Source organism: Hemitrygon akajei, chromosome 11 (genome assembly GCF_048418815.1).
Source record: "Hemitrygon akajei chromosome 11, sHemAka1.3, whole genome shotgun sequence".
Lineage (NCBI taxonomy): Eukaryota > Metazoa > Chordata > Chondrichthyes > Myliobatiformes > Dasyatidae > Hemitrygon > Hemitrygon akajei.
This window is the reverse complement of record NC_133134.1, coordinates 59209763-59228191: the sequence shown is the minus strand read 5'-3', so window position 1 is coordinate 59228191 and position 18429 is coordinate 59209763. Positions and strand designations below refer to the sequence as shown.

The following is an 18429-nucleotide window of genomic DNA, read 5'->3' as shown; positions in this document are numbered from 1 at the left end:
GAGCTGTGTGAAGAGTTAATGGATTTTGACCCACTGATGCTGAAAGCATGCAGTATTCCCAAATGTATGGATTGGTCAGGCAATTACAGATGCTGGCTCTTTTGACTTGCTGCCCTTCAAAGAGGTAAAGATGGCAGTTGCTGAAAAGTAAGTTAATTTAAAGAGAAGTCATTCATTGCAGTAGGTTGCTACTCAAGAGCTTTGGTAGCAGCAATGAATAGCTCGCATAAACAATTCAAAGTATTAGAAAATTGAGTATTTTGTTGTTTATTCTTTGTTTATTTCTTGAGTCTTACAACCACAAACCACATCCTGCTCTCTCAATGACGCTCAGCTCTGGTAGCTTCATCATTATATGAAGATGTCCTGTGTTACAGAATTCATTTTTTCCTGAGCGGAAAGTTCAAACCTAAGCTTTGTATCCTCATGGTAGGAATTGGGCTAGAGCTACAGTGAAATATGAAAGCACTGTCTGTTTTAAGTTATCTTTGCCTGTTTTTTTTCTGGTTTATGAATAGAAATCCTGAATCCTGAAACCCTCATCCTTTCTTATCACTTTGGAGTAGAAAATGTCTTTTATCTCAATTTACCTACCAATGTACGTGCTAGTTTTGAGAAAGCACTTGTATGTTTACGACAGCAGTAATCTTTTAGCCTTAAGATTGTGATTCCACAGAGGAAATAATTAGTTTGAGTGGAAACTGCATAATTGACAAAAGTGTCCATAATGTTTCCATCCAATTTGAACAAAATCCTTTGCACAATGTATGGTGTCTTGTTTTTTTAATGCAGATATTTTGCTCTTATTCAATATTACCAAGAGCCTTTTTAGTTGGGTCTCATGTCCTTTATGTTTGAAATGTGCCTTTAACCACTTAGTTTCTAGATAATGAACAAGATCCAGTGGTGAGAAAATCTCAGATTTAAATCAATCTGTAATTTTTCACATACAATTAGATGTTTCAATTAGATAATTAAAATAATTGTTCATGTCAGTGTATTTATCTCTGTTCTTTACAGATGTAAAGCCTTCAAATGTTCTCATCAATAAGGAAGGGCATGTCAAAATGTGTGACTTTGGGATTAGTGGATATCTGGTGGACTCTTTGGCTAAGACTTTGGATGCAGGCTGCAAACCGTACATGGCTGTAAGTCAAGACCTAGAACCGCGTCCATCTTGTGCTCCATTAGTTTGTGTGCAAAGCAATGGTGCATTTCTGATATCACCTATGGATCCATAGATAGGATCCTTGTGTTCTGAGCATGTGGATTCCACTCTACTCCTGAGATTTGAATGCAAAAACTCAGGCTGTCACTCCAGTGTAGTACTGAAGAGCTGTTCTTTGGATAAAATGTTAAAAGAAGGTCCATTCTGATTCTCTGTTGTATGAAGACTTGAGGAAACAATTATGGAGCAAGGTACACCCTTAAGTAAATAGTTGAGGAGTTTACTATAAAAGATAGATACTTTATTGATCCCAAAGGAAATTACAGTGTCACAGTAGCATTACAAGTGCACAGATATACAAATATTAGAAGAGAAGTAAGAAAGAATAAAAAATAAGTTACCACAAACAGTCTAACAAGAGGGGGTCATCACTACCCAGGCTATAGGTTGGCTCATTATAGAGCCTAATGGCCAAGGGTAAGAATGACCTTATATAGTGCTCTTTGGAGCAGTGCAGTTGTCTTGGTCTGTTACTAAAACTGCTCCCCTGTTCAACCAAAGAGCTATGCAGAGGGTGAGAAACATTGTCCAGATTTACCAAGATTTTCCGTAGGGTCATTTGTTCTACCACAGCCTCCAGTGTGTCTAGTTCGACCGCTGCATTAGAACCAGCCTTTTTAATTGGTGTACTGAGCCTTTGGCATCACCCGTGTTGATGCCATTGCCCCAGCACACCACCGCATAGAAGATTGTACTGGTGACAACAGACTGGTGGAACATGTGAAGGAGAGGCCTGCATGCTCCAAAGGAGTACTTGGTACATAGGATGTTCTCATATTATTAGTGAAATATTGTGTCAAAGTTGCAGATGGATGACAGGCAGAAGTAGTCAGTTCTGATGTAGACAGTGAGTACTGCATGCTTCCTCAATGGCAAGTAGAAGACCATAATGTGGGCATCATGATAACCTAGCAGTTAGTGTGACACTATTATAGCTTGGGGCATCAGAGTTCGGAGTTGAATTCCTACATCATCTGTAAGGAATCTGGGCACCCTCCCCGTGATGTGTGAGTTTTCTTTGGGTGCTCCACTTTCCTTTCTCAGTGCAAAGACTTGCTGTTTAGTAGGTAATTGTCCCATGATTAGGCTAGAGTTAAATCAGGTGTACTGGCGGCATGGCTCAAAGGGCCAGAAGGGCCTGATCTGCACCGTATCTAAATAAAGAATGTGGCCAGGCAGAAAATGAGGGATTTTTCCTCAGGCATGCATTGGACCTTGTCATAACTGCTCAGCAGGCCACAGACAATTTAGAGGAGATGGTGCACACACCTGCAACGTCATTTATCATAGCAGGCCAAACCCGGGTGCTCTGCAGAAGTGCTGCATTTAACAAGACTGAATGCTGCACACTGAATTAGAAGTCGTGCAAGGCAGGCATTTCCTCACCTGGCAAGACTGATTGGAAGGGAAGAGGTGAAAGGACATTTGTTACACCTCTTGTGCTTGCATGGGGAAGTGTGTAAGAGATCGTGTGGTTGGTGGGAATGAAAGAATGAACTAGGGTATTGTGTAGAATGAGTCTTTTGAATTATCAAGAAGAAAGCAGGTTACTCAGTGGAGATTGCTGAAGATGATACATTAAATACGTGCTGTGGTGAAGTGGGAACTGGTTATTTCAGTCCAGGAGAGCAGAAGTGTGGAAAATAGGTGAGATGCCAACAAGGCCTCAGTCCACAATGAGAGGAAGCAATGGTTTAGGAATAAGGAAGACATTTCAGAGACACTTCAGCTAAATATCTCATCATTGGAGCAAATGCAACAGATGTGGAAATGGAGAAATGGAATTGATCCCTTGCAGGAGGCAGGATGGGAGGAAATACAGTTGAGGACTGAAGAAGACCTGAGTGGCTGACCTATTTCCTAGGGACTGTATTGGTTCCCTTCCTGTTCACCCTGTACACTTCAGAATTTAGATACAACACTGAGTCGCGTCATCTGCAGAAATTCTTCGATGACTCAGTAAAAGTTGGGTGTATAAAGGGAGGACAGGAGAATGAATACAGGGCCCTGGTGGAGGACTTTGTCAAATGCTGCAAGCTGAATCGGCTGCAGCTCAGCATCAGTAAGACAAAAGGAGATAGTGATGGATATTAAAAAGACCAAGTCTGCACTGCTCCCATAAATATTGATGGTATGCCCACTTATTTTTTACACCCACCATTTAGTTGAAGAGAGATGGAAGGAAACACAAATGGAGCATAAATGGTGACATAGATTGAGCCAAATATGTAGTTCTAATTTAGAGTAATTGTACGATCACTCGATATAATAAGTATTGAGCCGGAGTGGGAAATTCTTTCATTACAGCAGCAACATTTAAAAACACACTTAGTGTGCAAACTTAACTAATAACGAAGTACAGAATAATGTACAACTGTATGCTTGGATGGTCTTGCAGCTGGGTATGGTAGCACTAGGACTATGGTCCGGGAAATGCACGTATAACCAGGTATCAGTTAAGCACAAAAACACTGCGCTCGCAGTATTCCCTCCGGGCACTTAATCAGTGCACCAAACCTGTCTATCTTATTTCCCAAGGACCTCACATTTCCCGTGATGATCGCAGGGATAGAAGATTTATACTTCCTCCTCTTGGCCTTGACCTTCACTCCGGCCCTGCAGTCTCAGCATTGCCTCATAAGCTCCTGCGGGATCTCGGGCCACATTCTAGCAATAGCCTTAGTTTGCATAGCTCAATCTAGAATAAACACACACTTTGCTCACCCTTTGTTCCAAGCACAAGGTAGCCATCACAAATGGTTCTGCACACAATAATCCAGAATGACACACAAGAAAACATAAAATAATATGAAAAATGGCAAAACACAGGAGCTACTGCAACAAGCTACCAATAGCACTATAATCTTGCTATAACGTAATGCTTAATATATGTAATCCCCTATAAAAGATGCCCTGTTGTTAGCAGTCAAGCAAGGATTTAGGTTGGAGTGGAGTAGGGTTGCTTCAGGGTGCATTGCTAGGATCTGAAGGAGAACTGGGTAAATAACCATTTCTGCTGAGAGGGTTTATTTCTGTCATCCTGTGACCTATTTAGGCAAGTCCATCTCGTCTCGGTGAGGTAGGGTGTCAGTCGATGGACAATGTGAAAGCCTGTTTCTGCTCTAGTTGTCTAGTAGAGACACTAGTGTGCAGATGTGCTGCCTCTGCAAGTCAGGAATCATGATTTAACACCTCTGATGCAGAGAGGACCCAGAACAAATCGAACTTCCATGGTCTTCAGTCACTTTTGGCTTTTCATTGAAATTGGATTGCATAGGACACAAAAGAATAATGATGCACAATTCAATTTCTAGGCAATTATCTGGTTATTGAAGGATTATTTTGTGGGAGCTTGCTGTACCACAGCATTGACCAACTTTAAAAGTACTTCACTGGCAAAGTATTAGGGAGCTTCATGGAAAGTTCTAGAGAGATAAGTTTTTTTTTCCTTGTGACTATTTCTGTTCATCAGTATCAGAGTGTCATGTCATAATTGGTGTTAACACTTAGTCATCAGTTGAGATTTAATGAAGCTTTCTTAGCTCCAGTTTTGATTTAAAAACAGATCACCCCAAGCATTTTTCACCCTCCCTTAGTTCCCTTCAGTCTCCCACCAAGTCGTATTTCCCATTTTCCAAACGCTCTTCTTTGAAATAAATGCTAATCCAGTGAAGTAGTGTTTACCTTACAGAGTTCAGTTCCATGATTGAAAGTTGCAGGTTAATAGATCCAGAGGTCTGTACTGAGTAATTTCTCAGCTTTGATTTCTAGCTGAAATGAGGCAGAGGGGAAAATGAGCATGAATTTGCATATGTTTGTACTTGTGTAGATGGTATTAGTCAGTGTGAAAGTGATGGACAACTTGTACACAATGTGGTCATATATTTTAGTAATTTTGGAAAGTCTCAGCAGGTTGGGTAGTATGTGGGAAAAGAGATGTAACTTTTTGGGTTAATGAATCTCTCAGATTTTTCTGATAAGCCGTTGGCCTGAAATATTATCTCTATATCTCTGACTTAGTGACTATGCTCTGATTCTATTTCAGGCTTCTAACAATTGTACCTAACTACTGCCCGTTACCCCACTGGTATTTAGGGCAGCAATGCATATCTCCATCTCTGGTGGTGTTCAGGGCTTCCTTCATCACATTAGTAGCTTGGTTTTCACTACTGTCAGTCATGCAAATCCTGGGTGGAGATGCCATAATTCTGTTGCATTCAGATATAGAAGGATTCTTCATTGCTGTTTCCATAACAATTTTGTTTCACCATTCAGGATTGTTAGCCCTGGGCTAAACCCCCAATCCTGAGGTCCAGTGGACCACCCTTAGTCTGGCCTCTACCCTTTGACTTGTTTGGCATGGGTGACTCTACCAAGAGCCAAAGCATAAATACCTGACTCCAGCCAACTTAGTTCTCCCATCATTGAGGCAAGCAAGCCCCCAAACCCTACAACAAGATTATGGTCCTCTTGGAGATCTAACAATTGTACTACTCTGTGCTGGGGATTTTGTTAGTACTGGTTTGTCAGGTTTTCCAGTCTATTGGATATTCTTCCTGTTCATATACCAAAACATATTTAATTTACAATTTTATAAGATGTTGCACAGTATGATATGTAATCCAATGAGTTGGAATGGAGTGTGGGAAACAGGGCCACAGTAAGTTTAAAGGGGGTGTAGTGAGCCAGATGTTGAACTGTTGTGGTTTTGAAACAATTGAATAGTAGATTATCAGAGTTTAACAGTATTTTGATTTTGTCCTGGTAAGTAAGCCTTGTTGAAACATGTTACATAGAACATAAAACCTTACAGCACATACAGGTTCTCTGGCCCACCATGCTGGGCTAACCTTTTAAACTACTCCTAAGGTCAATCTAGCCCTTCCCTTCTACTTAACCCACTTGTGTTTGAACAGGGAATATGCAGGAAGACGTCACTTTTGTAAAGATCAGTAACAGCTGGTTTGCTGCTGGGAACAGCTTAACATCTGTTTTGGATGAAAAAGATTAGAAGTTATTATTACACATATAGCAGAGACCTCATGAAAAAAACAACATAGTAGTCAGGACTACCGTGTTGGTTATGGAACGGAAATCATTTTGGCAAGTTCTTTGAAAGAAGTATGTTTTGATAAAGAGGAGCTAGAGGGAGCTGTACTTCCGGAAGACATAAATGGTCTTTTATGGTTAGGAAAATTTCATTAGTGGTGATCCACAGGGATGGGTGCTAGGGCCTCAACTATTTACAACTTACAATTTGGATGGAAGCAACAAATCTATAATTGCAAGTAAGATTTCAAATATAGGTAGGAAAGCAATTTGCAAAGGTAGTTTTAATGAAATATTTAAGATCACAAAATGTCTCAACAGGATAATGTGGGAAAAATGCTTCCTCTTGAGGATCTAGAATCTAGATCTGCGGTTTACTATTTAAAATTGTCACCCATTTTAAGGCGGATGCAGCAGCATTGTATTTTCTCACAGAAGGCCATGACTCTTTGACAGTCTTTCTAAAATAGGCAAAGAAAAGATTTTAATTTTTTTTATTAAGAGAAAGATGGATTCTTGATGAGGAGGTGGAAGGTTACCCTTGGTACATGGGAATGCAGAGTTGAGTTAAAGTCAGATCATCCATGGCATTATTAAATGTCAGAAAAAAATCAAGGGGCCAAGTGGTGGCCTCCTCTCAGTTTATATGCTTTTAAATGACTTGCGTTCGTTATCACGCCATCTGTGTGGATCAGAGGGTCAAAATTAAAATGAAGATATGAAGTCAATAGAGGTACTTGATCCAGTTGATGGCATTCTCAGTCAGAGCTGAATCCTAATTGTTCTGTAACACTATTCACCTTTCTAATTTTTGAATGGTGTGTGTATTTGCATCATATATTCTGGGCGGTTAATGTGGGACATGCAAGATGAAAATGAAGAATGCTAGATCTTTCTGTGGGAAAGGGAACCAAAAGTTTTGATGAAATGTCTTGACCAGAAACATTACCCTTATCTCTTTTTCCACAAATGCTCTCTGACTTGCTGAATGTTTTCAGATTCTCTGTTTAATTCAGAATTCAGGCATTTGCAGTATTTTTTTCATTTCAAATGTATGGTTTTGTTTTTAATTCTCAGCCTGAGAGGATTAACCCAGATCTGAATCAAAAAGGATATAATGTGAAGTCTGATGTCTGGAGTTTAGGAATCACGATGGTATGTAAATAAATCAAATCTTCTATTCTTAGTTAAACTGTTTTCAGAAATTGTTCTTAAAGATGTCTTCTTAAAATCTTGCAGTTGAATTTTCATTGTGAAGACAATAGTTTTTAATATTGTTGCAGATTGAATTAGCTATCTTACGTTTTCCCTATGAATCCTGGGGTACACCATTCCAACAGCTGAAGCAGGTTGTGGAAGAACCCTCTCCCCAGCTACCAGATCACTTCTCTAAGGAATTTGTAGATTTCACGGCGCAGTGGTAAGTCTTTGAATTGGTTTGCCTTTTAAACAAACCAATTTTATAAGTGTGGCAATCCAGTTTTAACGTCTTTAAAGTAAGGTAACCAAGCAAATCTGTTAAATCAATATAATGATTTGTACTTCAGCATTGTCAGATTTATTCAATTAATTTGGGAAATGCATAGCTGATATAGAAATTAATCGAGACTTGGGAAAGGGGAAGAAACAGGTATAATACGTTAACAGATTTGGTTATGATGTTACAGTGACCACGTAACCTGTCAGAGTGTCAGCACCTACGTTTCAATCTATTCGCAAAAGCGAACAGTTGCTTGGTCTGTGTTCTGGAGTAAAGATACCTTTACTCTGGTATCTGTGTATGTGTTGGTATCAGTTTCCGTTTCTATTTTTTTGAGTCAGCTCTTGCTTAATGCTCTTCACCGCGTTTTTGAGCAACAGCAGAATACTTTCAATAAGTTATTGTAATGGAAAATTAATTTAATACAGTATGCCTTTATTGTAGAACAAAGTCATAAACTACAAAAGGATGACATAAAATTTGATGAGCGAAATTAAGTTAGGAATGGAGATTGTGTTTTTTTATTATCACGTAATGAAATCAGTGGAAAACTTTTGTCTTCATGCCATCCAGATGGATTTCAGACATAGGTACATGGAGTAGTAAAAAAGAAAATGGTGCAAACAGTAGTGTTGCAGTTACAGAGAACATGCAGTAAGTACCAGTAGACAAAGAAATGCAAGGATCACAAGGTAGATAGGGAGATCATGAGTTCATATCCTGTACTTGAGATCCATTCAAGAGTCTGATAGGGACGTGCTGAATTTTGTTGGCCTTATGAGGAAGGCAAGACACTTGGCTAAAACATCCATCCACATGACTGGATCAGAATAAGTTGTTGATGCAACGTGAAATTCTCAGCCATCTCCACCTGGGCATCAGTGATACAAACAGGGGATGTAATCAACCCCTCTTTCTGAAGTTAATGCATTAGGGTTTTGCTAACATTGAAGGAAAGATTGTTATCTTAATACCATGCCACCAGGCACTCAGTCTCCTTCCTGTATCTTGTCTTACTGTCATTTGAGATCCAGCCCGCAATGGTGGTACCATCTGTAAACCTCTAGAACATAAGAACATTAAAAAATAGGAGTGGGAGTTGGCGATCTGGCCCATTGAGCATGCTCTACCATTCAATAAGATCATGGTTGATCTGGCTGTGGACTTGACTCCACCTTCTTGCCTTTTCCTCATAACCCTTACATCCTCTGCCACTCAAAAATTTATCTTAACTGTGTCAAAAATACTGTATATTTAATGAGGTAGCCTCAACTGCTGGGCAGAGAATTCCACAGATTCACTAATCTCTGGGAAAAGGAGTTTCTTCTCGGTTCTCCTGAATCAGTTCCCCAGTCGTGAGGCTATATCCCCTTGTTCTCGTCTCACTTACCAATGGAAACAACTTTCCTGCCTCTACCTTGTCTAAACCTTTCATAATTTCATACTGTATGTTTCTGTAAGATCCCATCTTATTCTTCTGAATTCCGCTGAGTATAGTCACAGGTGACTCAATCTCTTCTCGTAGATTAACCCCTCAACCCCAGAATCACTCCGGTGAGCCTCCTCTGCATCATACCCAAGGCCAGTATAGTTTTCCTCAAGTAAGGAGATCAGAAATGCACACAGCATTCCAGGTGTGGCCTCATCAGTACCCTGTACAGTTGCAGCATAACCTCATTGCTCTTAAATTCAATTTCCCTAACAATGAAGGCCAACATTCCATTTCTTGATAACCTGTTGCACTTTCAAACAAACCTTTTGCACTTCATGCACAGGCATTCCCAACTCCTTTTGCACAATAGCATTCTGCAAACTTTCACCATTTGAATAATAATCTGATCTTCTATTTAACCTTCCAAAGTGTACAACCTCACACTTATCATCATTGTGTTCCATCAGCTAGACCCTTGCCCACTCACTTAACCTACCTATATCTCTCTGCAGACACTTCGCATCCTCTGCACTATTTGCATTTCCACACAGTTTGCTTTTCCACTCAATGTAGTGATATCAGCAAACTTAGATACCCTACACCAGCCTCTTCTTCCAAATTGTTAATCTATATCATGAACAGTTGTAGACCCAGCACTAGCCCCGTAGCTGTCCGTGCACCACTGATTGTCAACCAGAAAAATAGCTATTTGTCCCAACTATCTACCTTCTATTAACAGGCCCTCTCTCCATGCTACTAAATAAACCACAGTTCTATGCATACTCATGGATAAGTCTTTCATGCAGCACCTTATCAGACTCCTTTAAGTATACAACAGCCATCTGCTGCCCTCAATCCACTGTTCTCATTGTATTTTCAAAGAACTCCAGTAAGTTTGCCAAATCCATGCTGTGTCTGCCCAGTGGAGCTACTTGCCTCTAGATGTCTCGTTATTTCTTATTGATGGGTTCAAGCACTTTCATGACTACACATGTTAAACTATGGCTTGTAGTTACCCACTTTTTCCCTGCATTTCCCGTTTTACAATTCGCAAGGACCTGCCTGGAGTTCAGAAAATTTTGAAAAAACACCACAAATGAGTGACCTTAACTTCCACATTTCTTTCCACGCCATGGGATGCATCCCATCAGGGACAGGATTTGTCTACCCTTACGGGCACTCATTTGCTCATCACTGCCTCTTTAGTGAAAGTGATTGTATTGAGATCCTCACTTCCCATTGTATCCATAAAATCTCACTTTGGCATATTAAGAAAAAAAAGCCATATTTGGCATATTAAAAAAAATGGCGCTTAAGGCTTTGGCCATTTCCACATTACACAGTATTAGTTCACCTTTCTCAACTTCCAAGGGACTATGTTCACTTTAGCCATCCATTTCTACTTAATGTAATTGTAAAAACATTTACAATCTTTTTATATTTTGTGCTAGTTTATTTTGTAATCTCTCCTTATTGTTTATTTGGTGTTCCTTTGATTTTAAAGTTTTCCCGATCATCCAGTTTCCTGCTATTCTAGTGACTTTATATGCATGAGCTTTTAGTTTGTCTTTTATTTCCTTAGTTATCCAAAGCTGGGTTTTCCTATCTTTATTGTCCTTGCTTTTAACTGGAATATACTTCTGTTGAACACCATGAAAAGTGTCTGAAACTTTTCCACTCTTCCTCAACTGTTCCACCATATAGCCTATGTTCCCAGTGTAGCCTAGCCAGCTCTTCCCTCATCCCATTGTTGTCTCCCTTGTTTAGGCATAATGCACTGGTTCTAAATCGAACTATCGCACCCTAACTAGATCAAGAAGATCCCTGACTACAAGATTGTTAATTTTACCTGTCTCGTTGCACAGGACCAGAACTAAGATAGCATTTTCTCTTCTAGGTTCACTAGTATGCTGTTGAAGAAAGCCATTACAATTACATTACATTGCCTTAACCAACTTGATTAGCCCAATCTATATGCTAGTTGTAGTCCCCTGTGACAACTGCTTTACCGTTCTTATATGCATCAGATATTTCTTGGTTTATAGCCCAAGTCACTGTTGTTATTATTACATGGTGAGCTATGGACAGCTCCCACCAGTGATTTTTGGTTTCCCCTTTATGTATTTCTAATTCCTATCTAGATGGTCTCAACATTCTGCTCCTTAGATCTTGTATCATCTCTCCAATTACCCTGAACTTACCCTTAATTATCCGCTCTGCCACCACATTTCTGTGATGACCACTGAATCATACCACTTTATACAGACTTGCGCCTCAATTTCACTGACCTTGTTTTGAATAGTACAAGCTTTCAGATTGAAGTGCCCTCATTGTCACTATATTCTATCTTGAGATTAATTTTCTAGTAGGGATTCACAGTAGGACAAAGAATTGTAATAGAATTAATGAAAAACTACACAAAAACTGACAAGCGAGTGTACAATAGAAGATGAACTGTGCAAATGCAAAAATAATAATAAAATAAATAAGCAAATGCTACTGAAAACATGAGTTGTAGAGTCCTTGAAAGAGAGTCAATAGGTTGTGAAGCCTTTGCATTTGACTTTTCTCTACTCCACTCTGATCTTCCTCTTTCCTAACTTTTGCTTTGGTCCCTGCATTGCTTCCCTCTGTTTTTCTGTCTAGATTCCTATACCCCTGCCATATTAGTTTAAACCCTCTCCAACAGCACTCCCAATCAATTTCTCGCCCCCCCCCCCCCCCCCCCCCCACAACCCACCACCTGGACATTGATCCCGGTCCTGCACAGGAGTGGCCCACCTGGTCCCACATCTCCCCAAAGCCAGGAATCTGAATCCCTCCCTTGTGCACCACTGCACTGCTTAAACCCCATATTCATCCTAACTATGCTGATATGCTACTCTAACCTCAGGTGGCGATCCTGAGGTTATTTCCTTTGACATTCTACTTTCTAATTTATCTCCTAGCTCCTTCCAGTTTTTCCTGTGTTTTTGGTACTTATGTGCACCAGGACAACTGGCTGTTCACCCTCCCCTTCCAGAACGTCATGCAGCTGCTCTGACACGTCCCTGACCCTTGCACCTGGGAAGTGACGTCCCAGCTGAGAGTACCATTTTCTCTTTAAATGGAGTTTGAGGTTTAAAGTTCAAGTTCCAGTATGCGAGTTTTAAGGATAAGGAAGTTGTGGGCACTGATGATAGAGTGGTTACAATTGGGAATACTCTGGAGAACTGGAACATGCAGATATCAGGGAGCCTTTGGCTATGGAGGAGGCTATAGGGATAGTGAGGGAACAAATGAGAAACTACAGAGATTTTCTCTTAGTGTTCCTAATAGCATGTTAAGGTAACCACTTCTGTTTATCTTCCTCTTCCATTTTTCAGTTTAAAGAAGAACCCTGAAGATCGTATGAACTACATTGACCTTATGGTGAGGCGCCCTTTGCTTCACATTTGCAATTTACATTTCACTCCATGGATTGCTTTTGCCTGGTACATAATGTATGTTTTCCTTTTTGTTCCTTCCCTGACCCTAAACAGCAACACCCCTTCTTCAAAATACATGACGCTAATGAAACAGATGTGGCTTCATTTGTAAAAGAGGTTTTAGGAGATGACCCTATCTGAAGTCTGAGTGAATAATAAATGCATTGTTGATTCCTTTTTGTTCCTGCATCATCCAATGGAATTTCCATTTAAGAATTAACTTAGTTAAAGCAAGGAATTGGGGTTTATGGCTGTTTGTGCGCGTTGATCTGTGCTTGACAGAAATCTCTGCTATATCCAGGAGATTCTGAGAGGTGTGTACTTGTACCCGAGTGATCATCACTAAAGCTGTTACTAGCTGTAAGATCCAAGATGAGATTCTGCAGATTAAAAGCAGATCGAAGTCCAATCCCTCCTGGGTTGTAGGGGAGCAGAAAGTCCAGTGTGAGTTAAGCCAGGAGACGGCATAATCTTTGCTGCTGTTCCAGACCCTGCTGTTTATTTCTTTTAAATGTATCCACACCCAAGCAGCCATAAACTCTTGATTCTACTCCTTGCCAGAAAGATGTTGACCATTGTATATATTTAAGTGAGAGTACTGCTTATAAAAAAGCAGAATAATGAAAATAGACCTTATTTTTGACAATCATTCATTCTCTTGATGGTATTTATCTTTCATTTGTTGCCTGGGTTTTAATTTTTTTCTGTCACTGGGGTTTAAACGTGTAGCACTTCAGAAACCAGCAAGGATCTCAAAGAAGACTAGTTACTGTGAAAGCTAGCAGAATTTTCACCATCTGTGAAAAGATATATGATATAATGGCAACTATGCAATGGTAACTAATAGTCCAAACAAGTAAGTGAAGAAAGATCTTCCCCGACATTTGTTGCAAGGTTATCAGTCTCTAATGCCTCAAAGAGCACACTTGGATATTAGTACCCATACAACAGGGAATTAATTGGAATAACAATCAGAATTTCTACAAAACTATTTCCAATATAGCAAAAAGATTTCCACAGAATAATTCAGACCAGCGAGCAGTATTGAGCTACAACATTGAATGATGAGTGCTTGTTTCTGCTGCCAGATACGAGAGTTCGCATTTGTTTCTTTCTGAATACGGGGATAGGAAGCTGCTGAGCAGAAGCTATGCATGTTTCTACATCACAGGTAATTGAAGGACGTGTTTGACTTTGTATGTTCCAACATACCGTAGATCCCAATGTCAGCATTGACTTGGCATGTTGTTGGCCATAATATTGGGTGTTGGTGAATGGTAGGTGTGTAGAAATACAGTTTTATGAGTAGATGCAGCAATAAATAAAAAGAGGAAACAAAATAACACATGATTTACATAAATTGGAAAAATACACAAAAATGGGAACGAACTGGATCCTGTTGTCCTTTTAGGATTTAAATTTTGTGGTATCCCAGTTTTCTAAAAAGTAGTTCAGAGATGATTAGGATAACATCATTGCTTCATGGTTATTGCACCATTTTATTGTGTGAAACTTAGAGTATCATCTGCTTGTTTTATAAGCTTAAAGTATTCGGTCATTGTACAGAGCTTACATAGTCCTTTGCACTTTTAGATCTATGTTTAAGAGCTCCTGACTAGATACATACTTTAAGGGGTTGGGATTGCTGTGATGCTTTAAAAAAAAAGCACTGTCTTTACAAAGGATGTAGATGTGATAACCTGAAAATATGCAACACCTGTTTCAACTGCAGAAAAAAAGCTCCTATATTTATGAATTACATTTATATCAGGCTGCAGACATCCAAAACAATTTTCCATGCATGATCGTTTTATTCCATGAAAATTCTAGCACAATCTACATTGGATTATTTAATAGTCTCATCTCATTAATATGTACAGTAGCAGACTTGTACTATTTAATAGTACTGTATGGATTCCCTTGGTTCCTTAGTTAACAAGTGCTGATCTGAAACAGATGGTTCAAAAGTCCCAGGTTTGTTGTCCAGAATGTACAGTGAGTTAATTTTGGCCAAGGGTGGTGGGATGATTGCTATTTTTGAAGCAGGTTAAGCATCAGGTTCATAAACATTTTAATTAATCACTTACTGATAAGTTAGAGAATGGGTTTTAAGGTAGCTCCATGTGTTTTATCTTTTTAGTAATTGAACAACCAAGAGTGCTTGTCCAGTAACCATTTTAATGCTGAATTAATGGTAGTAGAGGGGTGATAACCATCTATTACAGTCTCTGTATTTGGAGTCTAGACATCAGTGAGGGGTCATCTAACAACTTTCCTTCAAAGTTTGGTAGGATGACTGCAGTCAGGTAACTTGCCAACGTTAGGGTTTATACAAAAGCCATAACCATTGCACTAGCAACTCGTCAAGCCTGTTGAATCATGTGTCCCTATAAAATGTGATTCTCAAAATGGATTCCATCCAAATTTGGTTATGATCCCAAAGTGCGCTACAGACACAGGCACAAGTATATTTTGTGGATACTTGGTTACCATTGGTGAGCTATAGGCAGATGTCCTGACTGGGGAAATATGGGTTTGCTGGTGGGACAGAAGCTTTGGTTCTGGTGCCAGTTGTGAAGAGTTTGGTTGTGGAAGTGGTGAAATGCACCACATTGGATTAAGACGTAACAAGGGGTCTGAGGAACCTACAGTTTATTCAGGAGAAAACATTCCTGAAACCTGATTGTCTCGCAAGCAGCTGAAGAAATAGACCATAGTACACAAGTCAAATTCTGCCAAGATTCATTTAGTAAAGGGCAGCTTGAAGCACAAGTTGAGCAAATGCAAAGCAGGCACTGCCTTCTTTGGGCAAGCTCGCTAGACATGGACTTAAGTCATAATCAATGCGGTAGCTGGCACAGAATGTGTGTGCAAATGCAGCCTGCTAATTTGAACCCTCCACCATCATACAATTTTAAAACAGGCATAGCATAATCCAGTTTTTAGACCCCTATTTTTAGGACATTGGGCAAATAAAAGCAATTGTTGCAATCCTTTTAAATATAGTTTAATTCCCAGTGATGTTATTTTATACTTTAAATTTTGCCAAAGAAAATATTTTTAAAGTTCTGCATGGGTATGGAATATACTTGTTATGAATAGATGTATCTAGATTCTAATGTGAATGTTGCTTAGTTTATTGTAGGCTTGTGTCACACTGAAATGTACAGTCTGGGCAACCTGCTTATTGTAACTGTCACCAATTAATTCTTTAGTTTCCATTGTTTTTAAAGGTAATTCTGGGAATTTTGTGGGACATTAATAATATATGTAGCTTTACATTTCAAAACGTACTTGAAGCTTCATTTACATTTTGTAAACTATAAACTACTAAAGTATTTAACATGGCTACATTCAACTGTATATAGTCCATAGATACTTAAAGAATTTACCTTTTTATGAAATTATAGAGGAATAATTTTACATGGATTCTTTTCTACTTCAGAATGGAAATATACTTGCAAAAGGTCTTTGAGGATTTTTAAAGAATTCTGTATTTTGGGTCCCTAAAGCTAACACAGGGAAAGTACAATTTGCTATGTTTGCAACAGTTCTGCATTAATGTAATACTTCAGCAACCTGCCAAATTCACATATTTTCTATTATGTGGGCATATTTATAACTATTTCTCCATAATTGAACCAGATATTCAGAAATGGCATCTTCATTTGTGATGAAGTGGGAAACCGAGACTTTTATCTGGAGGTCAAATTAACATCAATACAAGAGATATTAAAGCCAAAGATGGTATAGCAATGACCACTAATAACCTGTGTTCACCTGATGGAAACAGATGTATGGTAAATGTGCTTTATGAATATCAATAAAACACTATTTACATGGAATTTGATATACAAAACCTTTTGATGTTTTAGAAATTACAATCATGCATTATTGCAATTATTATTGGATATTGTTAAATATTCTTTTGGCTGGTTGTTTCTGAAATACCAATGACTGTAAGAAAGTAAAGGAATTTGCATTATCAGAGTATCCTGAGTCGGGTTCTTCAACTGGCATAAAACCATTGGAATTAGATTTTGAAGCTGAGTTGTTTGCCCATTAACTTTTGATAGACATTTTTTAGAAACATAGAAAGCCTACAGCACAATACAGGCCTTTCGGCCCACAAAGCTGTGCCGAACATGTCCTTACCTTAGAAATTACCTGGGGTTACCCATAGCCCTCTATTTTTCTAAGCTCCATGTACCTGTCCAGGAGTCTCTTAAAAGACCCTATCATATCCTCCTCCACCACCATCACCGGCAGCCCATTCCACACACTCGTCTCTCTCTGTGTTTAAAAAAAAAAAGACTTACCCCTGACATCTCCTCTGTACCTACTTCCAAGCACCTTAAAACTGTGCCCTCTCATGGTAGCCATTTCACCCTGGGAAAAAGTCTCTTGACTATCCGTATGATCAGTGCCTCTTACCATCTTATATACCTTTATCAGGTCACCTGTCATCCCCCGTCACTCCAAAGAGAAAAGGCCGAGCTCACTTGATCTATTTTTATATAGACATGCTCCCTTTTTTATTTACACTTAGGACTGAGGAGGATAGATTGAAGAAGTTTTCTGTATATGGCATAGAAGATTTCAGTCTTTTATTATGTTATTCCTAATGGAGATAATCTCCCTGGTAACAAATCATCATTAAGTTCTGATGTTCTACTAATGATGGTGTTGAGTAAGTTCTAGTTTAGTGATTATGAACACCAAAAGCCGGGATGCAAAAAGTGTCATTATATGGGACTGAGGGTTTCTGTTGGCTGCCTTCTGCAGAAATATATCTATTGATTTCACACAATGAATGCTGGTTTCCTAAAGGATCTTCCTCATCCCTTTCTAGTTTTACTGCAGTCAACAATCCTTCAATGTTTTTCTTCCTTTTGTTGAAAGTGTAATTTAAAATTCCTTGAAAGATAAAATCAGAAGTAATCAGCAAGGATAGAGTTGTAGTTATAAGGCACAAAAATAGGCCCTTGGTCTACCTAAGCAGACAGCAAAAAGGCGGACTCCTTTTATTTGATCACCAGAAGAGCCACAGCAAGCCGTGAATGCAACTGTGGCAAAGCACTCAAAGTGCTGGCTCAACTCTTCCTTTTCTTGTGCATTGTTGCAGCTATTACTTAATAGCAAACATCTCCCATCTAATGACAGAGTTCACAGGTATTTGTATCCTATTTTATTGGGAGCTAGAGTTGTGACAGCATAGCTAGTTAAGAACATATTTGGAAATGTGTTGCTCTAATCATTGCATCATGTGTCGAGCCTCATTGGTCATATGCTGAAAGAAAGTCCACTAATCTGATCTGGGATGTTGTGATTTGCTTTTCTCTTTGTATTTTAATTCAATATTGCATTGTTTTGACACTGTACATTTTGTAGTTTGCTAATTAGTTATCTTGCTAAATGTGTGTGTTAGTAATGTAACTGGGATGTATGTCCGAGGATAAATGGAGTGCAAGTTCAGTAGCTTTTATACAGATCTGTTCTCTTCCCCAGTGTTGCCCCATCCCCACATGTATTCAAAAATAAAGACTTTTTGTAATATAGAATGTGATGTTTTTATTTTGACTCGTTAATCCTTTTCAATTCACCCCAGTGTTAATCTCTGCTGAGCTAATAATTAGTAACTTTTTTAAGTGATGAAGAACCTGAAAGGATTTGAGGCATAGTAGCCATAGGGCAGACCATTCCTTTATAGACATCTGTTAGTCTCGTGAGACCATGGATTTGCACCTTGGAAGGTTTCCAAGGCGCAGGCCTG

The 18429-nt window shown here is 39.1% G+C and overlaps 1 protein-coding gene across 6 annotated transcripts in view; it reads left to right on the top strand.

The window, feature by feature from the left end:
- LOC140735652 (dual specificity mitogen-activated protein kinase kinase 6-like) overlaps positions 1 to 18217 on the top strand; it is a 167575-nt gene extending 149358 nt beyond the window's left edge. For 4 of the 6 annotated variants that reach the window (XM_073060950.1, XM_073060949.1, XM_073060948.1 and 1 more), the window contains exons 8-12: positions 1021 to 1148; positions 7355 to 7432; positions 7561 to 7697; positions 12555 to 12600; positions 16302 to 18217. In XM_073060950.1, coding sequence (XP_072917051.1) covers positions 1021 to 1148; positions 7355 to 7432; positions 7561 to 7697; positions 12555 to 12600; positions 16302 to 16409 — 497 coding nt within the window. In that variant the 3' untranslated portion in view covers positions 16410 to 18217. Of the gene's footprint in view, positions 1 to 1020; positions 1149 to 7354; positions 7433 to 7560; positions 7698 to 12554; positions 12601 to 12710 lie in introns of all 6 variants that reach the window. The other 2 variants (XR_012100789.1, XM_073060951.1) reach the window with 2 other exon arrangements.
- Positions 18218 to 18429: the final 212 nt, after the last annotated feature.